Source organism: Panthera onca, chromosome B1, assembly GCF_046562875.1.
Source record: "Panthera onca isolate mPanOnc1 chromosome B1, mPanOnc1 haplotype 2, whole genome shotgun sequence".
Classification (NCBI taxonomy): Eukaryota; Metazoa; Chordata; class Mammalia; order Carnivora; family Felidae; genus Panthera; species Panthera onca.
Genome location: NC_138342.1, coordinates 102,069,217 through 102,085,360, shown reverse-complemented (window position 1 = coordinate 102,085,360; position 16,144 = coordinate 102,069,217). Strand labels below are relative to the sequence as shown.

The 16,144-nt window shown below is 35.5% G+C and overlaps 1 protein-coding gene across 2 annotated transcripts in view; it reads left to right on the top strand.

The window, feature by feature from the left end:
* Window positions 1-12,684: 12,684 nt before the first annotated feature.
* TNIP3 (TNFAIP3 interacting protein 3) overlaps window positions 12,685-16,144 on the top strand; it is a 92,400-nt gene continuing 88,940 nt past the window's right edge. The window contains exon 1 of one of the 2 annotated variants that reach the window (XM_060654267.3): window positions 12,685-12,772. In XM_060654267.3, coding sequence (XP_060510250.2) covers window positions 12,741-12,772 — 32 coding nt within the window. In that variant the 5' untranslated portion in view covers window positions 12,685-12,740. The remainder of the gene's footprint in view (window positions 12,773-16,144) is intronic. The other variant, XM_060654266.3, reaches the window with a different exon arrangement.

The following is a 16,144-nucleotide window of genomic DNA, read 5'->3' as shown; positions in this document are numbered from 1 at the left end:
TTCTGTCGTAAAAAGTATAATGTTGAAGTTTCCTTTGTGATTCATTGATTTTGCAAAGTATTTTTGTAGAAGTGGAATTATAGAAGTGGGGTCCTCATTAACTTACATTGTCAAATCTGTTTTCCTGAGGTGCAGTGCCTTGTGATGAGACCTGGAGCCAGTCAAACAGACAAACTCTGATACACCCTGTCTGTTTACTTAACCTTACTGTGACTACCTGAAGAATGAATACTTCAACATAAACAAATGGTATAATAACCACTGGTGATTACTATTGGGGACCTCATCAGCAATGATTTCATTCCTGAACTGATAGAAATGTCTTTATTGTTTGGAGAGATTTGCCACTGCTGATAGTAATATAGGCTATTTTCTCATATGATGAGAAAAATACACACAATTCCTATTGTATTGTGCCAGTGAAGCCATATAGACTATATAGACTATAAATACAATTTCCCTTCTAAGTAGGAAAACATTCAGCAACTTTTTTTTTAAAGGTAGTGGGCTTATTTCTAAATTACTTTGAAGGATGAGTATTTAAATGTTAACCTGGGTGCTAGCTCTCTGAGGGAAAGAAATAGGAAGATGAAACAGAGGAACATTCCTAGAAATGAGTGTGTGACCTATGTGGTCCTTACAGTAAATTATACTAATTCTACATTTATGTTTATGTGTTGTGATCCTATTAAGCTGATATAATTTTTCCATTAAGTGGGCAGGTTGATTTCCTGTAGTCCCCCCAGTTGCTTGAAGAGGTACATTGTTTTCTTGTGTTTCCATTACAACATAGAGACTAAGAGGGAATCCTCTGTGGTATTTTCACATAGGTTGTGAATCTTTTATCTGGTGGCTGTATTTGTATCTGAGAGGTGAATATTAATAGCCTCTTGGCAGCAGAGTGACTCTTAAAAAAGGGGTTTCCCTCTGTATGGGTGGATTAACCTTTCAAAATATATGTTTCTACTTAAACCACTTAGTTACTGTTTGATTCAAAGAGTCAGAAAGACAGCCTCTTCACGTCTCTGTTAGACCTTGTAGTACGTTTACCTAGGACTGAGCGGGACTTTCAGTATTGAACATGGTGAGTAACATAATGCTGTGTGCCTTTACTTTCATTTCGCTTGCTTATCAGAGTTTGCTGTAAGTTAATTTCTTTTTTAAATGCCTAAAGCTTTCATATTAAAATGCCTTGTGTGAGTGATTATAAGCTTGGTAATATTAGCAGTTAAGATATGGCTTCATGTATTCCAGGTGGGAAATGGAACTTATAAAATGTAGTAATGTGTGATGTTCTCCTTTAAAATTATGCAGCTCTTACCAGTTAGCCCCTTTGTCCACAACAGATAAACAAGCTTTGAAATGACACACTTAACTATATGGATGTCATCCGAGTTACTTTATTCTTTCTAACAATTTTGTAAGTAGCAACAAAATTTAAGTACTCATGTGAATAATTTTACTATGCTTTGCCCCTTTGGTGTATTATGGGTATTAATCCTGACTAAGCAATAATCAGTGCGAGGATTCCCACAGCGTGTACCACTGTAGCAGGTGTCTTTCATCCTGTTCTTCACGGTGTCACCTAATCATGTTGATGGGAAACATAAAAAAGATCTTAAAAAGTATATTTCTAAATATAAAGTCACTGGACTGCTTTATTCAAATAGTCAAATTTTTCAAAGGAAATTGAAGCATAAACTTCCTTGGGCATAATTTAAGTGCAAGCAAGCAAACTGACATCCAAGGAAAGTTCCTGTTAAACGCCAGAGGTGGACAAAGGGAGACTAAATGCCTGAGAGTCTAGGGACAATGTTTCATTAATCTAGCAACACTAGATTTCTGTCTTGGCCACAAAATTTCTTGCTGTGAAATGCAGAGGGACATCATTCTTAGGAATCTCTTCTTAGGTCATGCTCTGTTGTGAAAACTCCAAAAGCCTTCTTTTAAATGACAGCATCCACAAACCTGTCCCTGTTAGCATAAGGCTTACATAGGACCTTAACATTATGCGTGACAAACAAGTATTTGTAGAACAGGTCAGTGTTAGCTCACTATTTTCAGATATGCTCTCCTCAATTTTTTGAGGAAATTTCTTTAAAAATAGGAATTGTAATATATTTTTAAAGTCCAGAAAAGAAGAGGAAACGTATCTTCTCATTTTCTCCTTTCCTTTTCACTTCTGTCTCTGTCTCCCTCTCAGCTTGTTTCTATTGTCTCTCCACTAAGTCTACATTTCCATTACTATATTGTTGGCTTCCAGGACAACTTTTCCAGTGAAATTTGTGGCCCCTGGACCATTTCCCAATTTTAATGAGGTAAATGACACATGAAGGAGGAAGACATAATAAATACCATGGGAAATTGAATGTTAAATTCAATTCCTCCTGCCAAAAGAATCTGAAGCACATAGGTGCCAAAGGGACCTATGGAATAACATAGGACAGTCAGGCATTCTACATGCCTAGTCAGTTGAGGTCCCTGGCTCTTGACCGTGGGGACTCCTGGGTGGGGAGAGGTTAGGCCTCTTTATCCAGCCAGTGGGGGTCAGGGCGGGGAGGAGAGCCAAGATGCTTACTAAGTTCTTCGTCAGCTGAATACTTCCTGCTGAGGATAAAACTTCAATTTAAAAAGTGCTCTTCAATGCTTTATTTTTTTATCGCTTTAACTATCATTTTCTAAACTTTGCATCCTCATTAAGATTAGATAATGAGGATCCTTCAGAGGAAAACCCGTTAGTCACAGTTTTTCTCCCATCTGGTTGGAGTGGTGACAGTTTGAACCTTTCAAATATTGTTTTCATGAAGGATGAAGGACTTAGAATAAAAGAAACATAATTTACACACATATGTCCTCAAGTCTTTAAGAAAGAGGCAAAAATTAAAAATGTATTTCTACTTAAATTGCACAGAGCATGAGTAAAAAATTAATTTTATTTGAAAACACTGCCAAGATTAAATATCCCCACCGTTTTAAAATTAAAACCACATATGGGTGAAAATTATTCTAGCGGCCGCAAAGCAGTTTCAACAAATGGATCCTTTGATTGATCTAAGAACGTAAAAAACCTTGGATGGCAGAGAAATAGTCACAGTGGGGCAGTTAGTACACAGTTAATAGATTATTATGGTAAGTAATCAAAGTTAATTAGTCTATGCTTTTGTATAAATTCTGCAAGAGGAAATATATTAAGCAGCATAATTCATAAAATACATTTAAAGGTAAATTATCCCTTTAACAGTCTTAAATTACAGCGTACTTTACAAATATGGTGAAATGTTTCCTTTTGGTGTGAATAAATATTGATAGAGAATAAGTTATGTTCTGGTGACTCTGAAACAGATTGTACACTTACAAGTTACATCAGCATATTCTTTAATAGATGGCCATATTCACTTTTTCTCTTTCAACTTTAGAGAATACATTATCATTTTTCACAAACTCTTTACCAGGAGAAGGTGTTCAAAAGTCTTCTGGGAAGATAACTTACATTTTTTGAATTACAAAAGGAAAAACAGCCAAGGATACTAAATTAAGCAAAAAAAAAAAAAAATTATCCAGCCTAACCCAAAGGAAAATGTGCTTTCCTTTTGAATTTTCCTTGAAGAGACGAACATAAAATGTTGGGATAGCATCAAAAGAATCAAGTTTGAGTTATAATTGAAAAAAAATGAGTAGAAAGATTTTCAACTTTAAAGTGTTAATGTAGACAGATTTTATCCTACTTAGATATGTGTCAAAAAATAAGATGATTTTCTAATTAGAGATTGTTCTGTTGCTTGTTTAAAAACAAGAAGAAAATATCAAAAAATATAACTGTAAACATTAACATTAAGACTAAGGTAATTCGTCTGAGAGGATCTTAAGTGTCACATGTAAAAACCAAAGCTTGGATTCTGTAGCTAGAATCCAGGGTTCAGGAGTCAAGCCTCATCTCAACGTTTCATTACTAACAGAAAGCATTTATCATAATTCCAGGGCTGAGCTCAGTCATCATTAATTAATTTTTATTATAATTAAAGTCTTTCGTTTATTTCTATTTTAGTCATACTGAGATAGCATAGTTCTTTACATAACATTTACTAAACTGGAGATAATCACCTGCTAAAATTCCAAGGTGATCTTTTATGTAGTCAGGGGTATTTAGAGTTATGGCAATTGCTTGATTTTTAAATATATTTTTGAATTTATTTTTATTGAAATCATATACATATATAGTTTATAACTCAAACAGGCCTCCAAAGCTTACCATTCAGTGTTTATTTATTCTTTTGAGAGAGAGAGGGGAGAAGGGGCAGAGAGAGAGGGAGAGAGGGAGAATCCCAAGCAGGCTCAGTGAGGTCAGTACATGGAGCCCGAGGAGGGGCTCAAACTCATGAAACCGTGAGATCGTGATCTGAGCCAAAATCAAGAGTTGAATGCTTAATAGACCAAGCCACCCAGGTGCCCCTATATTTTATTTTTTTAATTGAAGTATAATTAATGTCTTATACTAGATTCAACTATATAATAATGATTCAACATTTCTATACATTGCTCCGTGATCTCCGCTATCAGTGCACTCTTAATTCCCTTTATCTCACAATTGCTTGCTTTTAATAATAATAACAATAACAACAATAATAATAATATTTTGCAAGTATAGTCTCTGATATGGCTTATATTGCTAAAAATTTGGTGCAGGTCAGAACACATTCACCTGAAGCCAATTCCCATAAAACAAATAACACATCCGTAATCTCCCATTTTATGGTTATCAGCAAAAGCATCAATTTTCACAAACAATAACATATGTAATAACATTCATGTTCCATAAACATTACTTTCTCTATAGGCTTTCCAGTGAGTTGTAGATATTAAACAAGAATTAAATTCCACCATATTTATTTGGAACTTACTGAATAGTCACTCTGATAGTTACTCTAGTACTAAATAGGCACTCTAATAGTACTGAACAGGTGACTCAAGGCAGATGTCCTGGTAGTACAGGTGAATTGGAAAGACTTTCAAATCCAATCACTTGTTTAATATTTATGTTCTTCCCTTTGAAGACAGGAAGTATTATCCTTCACAAATGAGGATATTAGGGCTCAGAGAGTTTAAATAATTTGCCGCAAGTCACAAGTCTTATTAACTGTAAGAGATAGATTGGAACACACATCTTTTGACTTTTAATCCGATCCTCTTTACAACACACGTGTTTAAAAAGGTGAATTTATCACTTAGGGGACCTCAGTGAAGTTCTTCAGTAGAAATCTACAGTCCAAGAATAGTTCCTAAAACTAAGCAGGAAAAAGACCCAGAGTAAGCATATACTTATCTTGCTGCAGAATGAGGAACTATTATATGGATAAAAAAATCCTCTCTATAGGGTAATAATTGGGTATTGGTTATATTTTGGTGAATCATTAAGACACGTGCTTCATGAGTGATATTGCAATGTATATAATCCTAGGATGACCAGTTCCAGAACACCTAAGTACTAGAAGGGCTCTTAGCCACTCTAGTCATAATCTCTTCTCATTTCAGAAATGGTGATAAACACCTTATCCAGGAACAAGCATGTTTAGTGACAACCCTGGTGACAGAATCTTGGTCTCCTGATTCTGGAACCAACTGGTTCAGGAACTTTTCCAGTTTCAGTGTCCAGATGTTAAGTTTTTCACATAGAAGTAGCGCAGGTGGCCTGATATGACTGAGCAATAGAGAATCTGTGATGGCAAAGAATTTTACTTTAATGCTATAAAACAAAAAAGACTTCTTAGAAGGAAATAGATGATAAAAGTCCCCTGATTTGACACCTTTCTCAGAAACATGAAATGGAAAAAAAAAAAAAAAAAAAAAAAAAAACAGCAGTTCTTTTGGGTATTTCTTTCTTTTGGTTTAGCCAAACGATGTGTAGCCAAAAATCTTTCTTATTCTTAATTTCCCTTGAGCCATTACTGTAAATGAGAGTGGTGTGTAATTTTCCTCTCTTCCAATTTCTTCTACGCTGCAATCAGTCTTAAGTATCTGTGAGATATAGGAATCTTGCCTGTTAGAGGATATAAACGAAGGAAGATCTAGAACATATGCTTAAATTTTTATGACATTATCATATTCTTAAAAACCTTGAGCATTTGTCTAATTTGGGATAGAAATTTTCTGAAATATTTTAATAGAACATTAGGTTTGTGCTTATAAATTTAGGTTGGTTTTATAATCACCTGATATGTTTCATAGTTCCTGTTTCCCAGCTAAGTGGATTCCATTTTCTTTTTTTAATTTTTTAAAAATTTGGAGATACAATTTCTTTGATAGGGAGCTGTGAGGCTAAAGCTTCTTGAACATAGAAACTGGTATAATGAGTAACTTAGACAAAGCTAAGGTATTATTAGGAAACCATATTCAAGATTCTGTATGAAAAATGTTAAACTTCCATGTACAACTAACTGCTGACATAATTAATATTCTTCAATTCATTCACTGAATGTTGGTGGAACATTTACCATATTACAGGCACTGGATTAGGTACTACAGATTCAGTTTTGAACAAGAAAGGTGTAAAATCACAAAATTTACAGTCTAGTGGAGAAGAATGGCCTTAAGCAAATAATTGCTCACACACCAAACTAGGGAAATTACAATTATGATAAATGCTGCGAAAGGAAGGTGCATAGAGCTGTAAGCGTATATGTTAAAGGAATTTGTATAATATGGGAAGTCAAGAAATATTTACTTTAAGGAGAAGAACAATCTAAGAAGGAACAGTTGCTTCAAAGATTATAGCAGATGGGAGCTTGGCACCTTCAAGAAACTGACAAAATTATCTTATGGGTGATAGAGAAGATGCTGGAAGGTGATGCTGGGGAGGAAGAGAATGGTTATCATAATGATTGGGGGGTCAGTGATGTTAAGCATTTTGCAAGACCAGAACTGTTCCCACACAACAAAGAACCATCACTTTCTGTATCCAGTATGTAACCCATTTAAGACATGCAGAGCCCTTTAGCTATGACAAGGACTTTGGTCAGTGTAATGGAAAACCATGATGGTGTGTTTATTGTGGGGGTGGAGAAAGGAGAGATGATAAGGTCAGATGCATATGTTGAAAAACAAACAAAAGAAAAGAAAACAAAACAAAAAACTATGCCTACAATGTGGAGAGCAGATAGAGGGGAGCTGAGGGAAGAGGCAGACCAGTTAAAATGATACTCTAGTGGTCCAGGTAAGAAGGAATGCTTTTACCAGTGGTTTGCAGCATTGGAAAAAAAACCTATAAAATTCTTGAAGTTATTTCTTATCAGCCAATATAATAAAACATTAAGCATAAGGAAAACTTCCTTTGGCCCTTTAGCTCCAAAATTTATTCTCGAGCTTTGTATAAGTCACTTAATTCTACTTTAAGGAGAGCCAAACACAGAGGCAATAGCACTCCTCCCTTTAGCATTAATCTAGTAGTGATCCTGGTCACCATCCCATGCTGACAGTAGATATTTGGCAGTGATAGTCATGGTCATAGAATTTTAGAATTCAGGGAATATTAGATCTAACCCAATCAGGCCTTGATTCTACAGAAGACAACTGAGACCTAGAGAAAATTATTATGCTTAAGATTTCACATCTAGGTAATTTAGGAATCGGGACGAGAAAAAAAAAAAGTAAAAAAAAAAAATCTCATTTGGTGCTTCCCCCCGCCCCATATTTCTTTCTTACTAATAATAACAAGGAACTTGAAAGTGTTACACATTACTATCTGCATATTGGCATCCAATAAGCTCATACTTTAGAAGTTACAAAAGGTAATGAAAAAACACTCAATAATTGATGAAAGAAAATGGAACATTTTTAAAGAGAATTGTGTTTTGTTTATTTTACTTTTTCTTTAAAAAAATAAATTTTAAAAAATTTTAAAAAATTTAAAAAAATTTTAAAAGAATTTTAAATTTTAAAGGACATTCATTTACTTATTCTTCACAGGTCCTACCACCAAGTGTCACCAATTTATGTTAGCTTCCTGACTCTGCACGATTTTCCCACTCCTGACTAAAAGTATTGCTCTTTTTCTTACCTCCACTTAACCAGCTCAGCATGGCTTAACCACGCTGTCCATTCTCTGTGTAAAACCTACAGCCTGGAACTCAAGGCTGCTGAAAGCTATTCACTTATTTCTGCCTTGAAAGTTGAGTGGTACGTTATACCAAGAGCCAGCCTTCTTTGTCCCCCTAAGTATTTATGACAGTCTTACTTTCTTCCAACTACATACTATAAGTAAAATTAATATAAGCCAATGACACAAGAGTACAAAAAAAAGATACAATAAACGCTGTTCCTAAGCAAGCTAACTGAAACATCCAGTAAAGGTGAGTTGCCAAATTTAAATTGGATGTGGGTGAGAGAAACATAAAAGTTTAGACATATATCATAAAAATCTAAAAGCATTGTTTTCACATAGCTTTGTAAACGTCTTGAAAATCTAATTCCCTTGTAAAGAAACTAAAACTAGAATTCACAGATTTGTCGTGGGCCAGAAAGTCAATGTGGAATACTATCAGTAGACTCCTACCTGGAAATGAGAGGTTGGCAATTGAAGTGCACCTGGGTATTTTAAGTTACACTAAATTAATATGGTGTCAATACATTAATCTTCATGAGTCCCAGCTTTAACTAGTTTTTTGGTCAACTGACTACCTGTAGATCTCTTATGTGATTGATAAGAAAGCTTTTTTATGTATTAGACACCAAAATTTCATTTCTAAAAAAAATCAATATTATTTCTTTTATATGTAAGTATAAGTATGTATGGAAGTATATTTTCATATAAAATATTTATTATTTATCATATATGTAGGTATAAGAATAGTAATTTTCATGATGGTTTAGTACTTGCCTGGAGCACTTCATCCTAAACGTATTGACTCTGGTTAACACTTGATTTTGAATTTAGTATAGGTGGATACTGGAATGAAACAGAGTTTCTAGTTAAGAATCATGAGTTCTAAATTCTATACCCCAGAGGAAAGAGCACATTATATAGATAAAAATTCCTTGTCAGCTTAAATCTTTTTTCTGTCTTAAGTAAAGCTTTCATGCCTTTGATTACACATGTATTTTCATACATTCCAATGCTATAGCACAGGCTTGACCAGTACAAAAACTTCTACAATGGTAGAAGAATTCTTTGGCAATTTTTAAGGTGACATTTTCAAGGTCTGTGAAACCTATTTTTGCAGAGTTGACTATTACTGGTATTAGTCACATTCTAGTCCTTGAATTTGACTTTAGAAATCCAAGCGTATTAAAAGCTGTCACCACAAATGGCGAAAATCTCATAAAACTTGGTTTACTTCCAAAAGTAAGTTTATCCTCTAAAGTTGGGTTATTTTGGAACTGTGGATTGTGTAAACTTCTGCTTAAACAATCAAACAACTTATGATCTTCACTGATTTACTGAAATCCATCCAAAAATCCGGGACACCTTTTGGTTATGTTAAACAGAGAGCAACAGATGCTTTTTGAGCAGGTGAGAAAAAAAACAAAACAAAAAAAAAAAAAACTCCTTATAAAGAGGAGTAAGAGAGGGGGAAAGGAAGAGGCAGAGGAAAGTAAACAAATGAGGGAAACAAAGAAATGTATTTGCCGTTAGCTTAGAGGATGCTGTCAGTCAGTTATTTTCTATGGTCTTTAACTGCAAATCTTTTGGTTAAGATTTAAACCCTAAATCTTAAGGTTAAGAGGGTTGAGGTACCCTATCTTTCCTTTATCTTTCTACTGTTTGGTTTTCAGATACAATTTGGTGTGATGAAAGTCCACCATGTTCTATGTCTAACTTGGTTGTCCCATTTAGAATGTGTTTCAAATACTTAAAATGTTTAGCAAGTAGTAAAATAGTAAAAAATACATAAAAATAGGAAATATATGCATAAATAGTAAAAATATTTGAATTACACATTTTATTTATTTTTTTTAATTTGTAAAAATTCTTTTTAATGTTTATTTTTGAGAGAGAGAGAGTGTGAGTGAAGGAAGGACAGAGAAAGAGGGGGACAGAGGATCCAAAGCAGGCTTCATGCTGACAGCAGAGATCACGATGCAAGACTCTAACTCAGGAAATATGAGATCATGACGTGAGCCCAAGTCAGACGCTTAACCAGCTGAGCCACCCAGGTGCCCCTAAATTACACATTTTATAAGAAATCAATGAACAACAATCAAAGGTAACTGCAGTGTGCTGCCGGACTTGGCACTTATGACTGCCGTGTCTTCTGGTTTGTTGTATTGGCTTTGCTCTGGCCCCTTTCCATGTCTCCACACTGGCCAATAAAAATTCAGGAAATCCATTCCCTCCCTTTTAGATCAGTTCTGTGCTTCTGCTCAGTGAAAAACCATAGAAGAGAGAACTTCAGTAGAATTCCTTATCTTACAGTTTCATGTCACCTTGACTTGCAATTAGTGGAGATGAAGTTCAGAGGCACACAACTATTTGCTAAGTCTTATGAGACTTCAGAAATGGTTCATTTTCTCTATGATTAAAACAAATGAGGTGCTGGAGTTAAGAAAGGCACCGTGTCCTTGGGGTTGGCTTGATTTTATTTGCTTCCACTTGAAAGAGAAGTCCTTTAATTGCTATCTTTTTCTGATTGTCTTCTCTGTCTGTTCCATTGGAAAAGTATCTCTGTCTGTGGAAACAGATCAACTATTGGAAGTTATAATATGGTTGGGCTATTAGCTTTTTTGATTATCACTACTTGATATTTTGACTTCCTAAACAGAATAATTACAAGTGTAAAATCTCAGCAGATGAAAAGTTTCTTTAGAAAGGAAATACAATGTTCGGTAAACTAATACCTTTGCGATAATACCAGTCTTGTGTGTTTGCACTGCCTCAGAGGTATTATCTGTGAATCTTAAACTAAAAAAAATCTAAATCTGGAAATTTACCCCTCCATATGCTGTTTTGGGGGTTGTTTACCACCAGAGTTAGTTCAGTTAATACAGTATCCTTGCCTGAGAAATATATTTTTATTGGGTTTCATTCATAATGTGAAATTTTTGTATGTTACTTTCAAAATATTTTAGTATTAAAATGAGATCTCTCTTTATTTCAAACTTGAAATTTAATCTGTATAATGTTCATTTATAACCACAGTAGAAAATCATAGACTGTGAGTTCAAACGGCTTGACATCTAATCCTAGATTAGCCATTAATTAACCAAATCATTTGTCCTCTTCAGGTTTGTAAAGTGATGGCACCATAATTCTCAGAGTATTCTCTAAGGTCTCAAATTCTAGGACTCTCTGATACTCCAAGACTTCCTGTATCATTTCCAGTCTTCTGTGACATTAGTACTTTTTAAAAAGTAATTTTAAAAATAACGAAAGCATCGAAGACACTTTAAACAACTTTTTTTTGCAAACTTATTTTAATTAATTAATTTAATTTAAAAAAAAATTCCAGACATTACAGTACAGGCACTTTCTGCAAGTCACTCTTTGTCAAGTAGCACCTCCTCTGTCTGCCTGTTCGATGCATTTGCAGAATTGTGTAATATTTCCAGAGTGCCATATAAAACAACTGGGCACTCTTGCAATATTGCATAGTTAAGAGATAGCTGGACTAGTTGGTGGTCCAATTCCTACAACAGTCCTGAAAGGCATTTGCTTTCATCTAGTAACTGGCTACCATGGTGGTAACAGATGACTTTTAAACAGCTGTCACAAGCTGAAAACAAAACAAAATAAAAAAGCCACCCTCCCACACTATGAACAGACAGCTTGCCAATAGCTAAAACAAATCCTTCTAAGATCGTTTTAACAAACAAACTTTTTTTTTTTTTTTTGGTTATTGTTATAATTAAATAGACACTCATAAAACTCAGACAAGCTGGCTTCGTGTTTCCCACAGACCTGAACCGCCTGAATTTTCTAATGGGATCACAGCAATTAGTGGTTTCCAGATGCATTTAAAATGTGTCAAGTGCCTACAGGGATTGGCTTTTAAAGCATACACAGTCTTCAAATGCTTCACTCTCAAGAATCTACTATAAGCCCCATGAGGTACTATGACGTCTATGTAATGTTAGACCGGAGTTTGGTGCTTAAGTTGCAATTAATAAGGAAAAAAAAGGGGAGGGGATTCTGTGTCTTACATACAGTTTTCTTTTTACCTCCTTCTTCTCTTTTAATGGCCACATTACCAGTTCCCTTGTTATCTGAAAATCAGAAATAACCATCAGCTCTCCTTGGAGAAAAAGCTGGAATGAATGGTGTTGGGAGAAGAAAGTTCTTGGTGTCCATGGGTCACGAGTCACTCCTGGAAAACTCATTCCTGGGCTGTGGCTAATTGAACTACAAACATGTCAGTCTAATAATGTTAACAGTTTATGGCACCTGTGTTGAAATGTCCAGCCTTCTTTTACCTGCTCCTGGACAATCTCTCCCTGTCACAAGACTCTTCTTTAACTGAAAGACTGAGTCTTTAATGTTTATACCCAGCGTTTTACCTTTGCTTGAAACTAGGCAGAAGGCAAGTTTGTGGTCTGTTTTCTCATAATTGGCAGTGCTGAAAACAAGACATGAGAATAAAAACATTTTTGATGAAAAATGCATTTAACGGGTGGTTTTTCTCCTCCAGTCACTGACATGGTTATCTTCCCTTGAGACACATCCAAGCCTCATGTCCTTCATATTTTTTTTTTCCTTTTAGATTCCATGTGGACAACGCATAAACAAAAACGAGAAACACGAAGAGAGACTGGTAATGTTCACCAATCAGCAAGAGGATTCTGAAAGGTAACCATGACATTTTATTTAGAGGGTGTGTGCCTCTCCTAGTAATGTTCTACTGGACAGCACTTCTGCTGTCAGAGATGATGAGTCTATTATTAGTAGACGAGAACCTATCTGAATCAAACCATATAGAGTAGATAAGAAAAAGAGGATGGAGAACAGTGTGGACGTTTTGAACACATTTTCTTTCATTGCTATCTCATGGGCAAGAATTATGGTAGTTTATGGAGGTTTTGCTTCTTCTTCTTCTTCTTCTTCTTCTTCTTCTTCTTCTTCTTTTGTTTTTTTTTTAAGTATTTGGTAAATTTCCCTTGGCAAGTTTGGACCTTAAGATAATTTCTCTTGAATAGCAGAAATGTTCTCCTTGAAAACAACTCTATTTTATTCATAAGGTGAAGAGGTAGCTGTATCTTCACTCCTCAGTTATCAAATCCTTAGCTCATGGATAGGGTGAGAAATTTACTAAATCCTTTACCAAAAAAATCCCGTTGTCAGTCACTTTCCACATTCAATCAACCCCTTATGGCTTGTCTCAAGCCTCATCCTATTCGTTGACCTGTATAGTTATTTCTTCGACTTTTTATTTGGCACCTTTTGTGTGCAAGATATTTGCTAGCTACATGCAAAAGATGAATCAGGTACAGACTCTATCCTCTAGCTGTTTGCTATTCGCAGGTAAAAACCCAGGCGCATACCTCAGGATAATATATATTCGGTGTTTGCCTCATAAGTGAGGCACAGATATGTTGCTCTAAACAATCAGAGGAAGGTGAGAATCCTCTTTGCAGACGTAAAGAGAAGCGTGAAGAAGGAGTTGTTTGGCCTAACTTCTGGCAAAAATAAGATGGGAGAAAAGATAAGAAAGAGAAAGAAATGGTGTTCCAGGATGAAGGCGTAAATGTCCTCATAGGAAAGTTGAGGACTTTTGAAGGGACCAAGGGAGCAGTTAATTGCGGCTTCCACATCTGGCATGTAATACAAAACACATCCTGAGTGAGACACCAAATAGCCAAGAACTTATTCTGTAGGCTGAGGTTTCTCTGTCTAGAAAGACAAAACTTCTTTCAAGTAAAAGTCTATTTGAAGAAATAAGTCAGTGTTTCTCAAACTGGGGTTCTCATAAGCCCCTCGGTCTGAGGCATATGTCCAGGGTTCCGGATCTGTGAAAACCTATTCATGAAAAGGGGTTCATATGTACTTCCAATATGAGAATCATGACCACACACAAGGGCAGCCACTACAAATTTTGAACAGGGGACTGACAACAGGCGAATCTGGCTACAGTGTTTAAAACTGGCAAGGGGGAAGAGTAGGAGCTTGAACAAATATAGAAATGGTGATTTCTCTTATCCCTCTCAACCAGTATCTATAACAAGCATTTTATCCTATAATTGTATAAATTTAGCATTTTATTTTGTACTACTCTTTATTATTCTACAACGGTGCTGGGCGTGTAAGTCTCGTGTCCTTGTAACATTTTATCCACTTCAAGACAAAGAACGTGTCATACAACAACATAACCTGCTTTAACAGTAGGTCTACAGACAAGCATTGATCCATTTCATACAGTTTTACAACATGTAAATGTTGTATAAATTTATATTTATATCACAGGAGTACTCTGGGGATTTCCTGATTATATCGACAACCTCTAAGATACTACAGATATTATAGAAGCATAGAATACAATCTATGATGCTGAATGATTTCTAGGAAAGATGATACCCATTCTCCGTTGGTAGAAAGGCCCATATTTGCCAACTTTTACAGTTTAAGAGAACGAAGAAAAGCGCAGAAAGGACAGAAGGAAAGAGGGAAGGAGGAAGTAGAGGAAGGAAAGAAGACAGAAACATTGTTTCTGTGTTTTGAAGATATGTATATCTTTAGCTTTGTCTTCAATATATCCACTCTATAAAGAGGTAGGGACTAATCTTTTCTTCAGGCAGAGAATTGTATGAACTCAGTAGCCTCTTCAGTCTTATTCTGTTGCTTCCTCCTGCAGTGCACATTAATACTGAGATTCTATTTACCGATGATGACAATTACACAGAATTTAGAAGTTAACATATTTTTTTCTACGGTAAGAAAAAAAATTGTATTTCTGAGAGAAAGAGAGAGAGTAAGTAATTTTAAATGCTCAAGAGATAGTTTTCAAGTTAACCTTTTAAGGTGGCTATGACTCAGGGTCCAGAAGAAGGGTGACTGGATGAGGCGGACATTGTAGTCTGTTTTTGTCTCAGGCAAGTTGAAAAAGAAAGGTAAAAAAGGAGATGAGAGGCAACAGGGCAACAACAGAATAGTGAGTGCTGAGTCATCTTTTCTTCTTGCTTTTCTGCATGGACTCCTTTCTAATTGAACCATTATAAATTCTGCAGGGATATAACTTTCCATCTTTTGAAGTACTACATATTCATATTATGGATGTCATACCAAGCTTCTTTTTCAAAGTGAAAGTAAAGAGTGGAGGAAACAACTCTGATCCCAGTGGGGGATTATCAAAGTAAATACAATATTTTATAGTTTTTACATTACCCTTTAACAGGATCTCAAAGCCTATTGTTTTAAAAGCAATCCCACTCAACATATTATGATCCTGGATTGGTCTTTGTTTTAAAGTACTTTTATACTGCCAACTCCTCATCTTTATTGTTTTTAATTTTTTTAATGTTTTTATTTACTTTTGAGAGAGAGACAAAGACAGAGCACGAGTCGGGGAGGGACAGAGAGAGAGGGAGACACAGAATCCGAAGCAGGCTTCAGGCTCTGAGCTGTCAGCACAGAGCCTGCAGCAGGGCTTGAACTCACGAACTGGGAGATCATGACCTGAGCCGAAGTCGGACGCCCAGGCACCCCTTGCTAGCTCCTCATCTTAATTGTTCTTTCTTTTTTTTTAATTTTTTTAACTTTTATTTATTTTTGAGAGACAGAGAAAGACAGTCTGAGTGGAGGAGGGAAAGAAAGAGAGAAACACAGAACTCGAAGCAGGCTCCAGGCTCTGTGCTGTCACTCAGAGACTGACATGGGGCTTGAATCCACAAACCACAAAATCATGACCTGAGCTGAAGTTGGATGCTTAACCGACTGAGCTACCCAGGGGCCCTCATCTTAATTTTTCTAAGGTAGATGTTTCCTTGTCTTCACATTTTATTTTATGAATTATATTTTTAAATGAATTATGTGTTCAGAAAATTATAGCCTAGCAAGGAAAACTACTGTGATTCATTATAGCCTCAAATAGAGGTAATCTCAGAAAAGTAAAGTGAATGGTAAATTCTCATGAAGTGTCTTTTACCTGGCCTTAAACTTATTCATGTTAGCACTCATTCAACCTATGTACTAAACACGATTGAATACAATCTCAGTTATTCGTTGCTT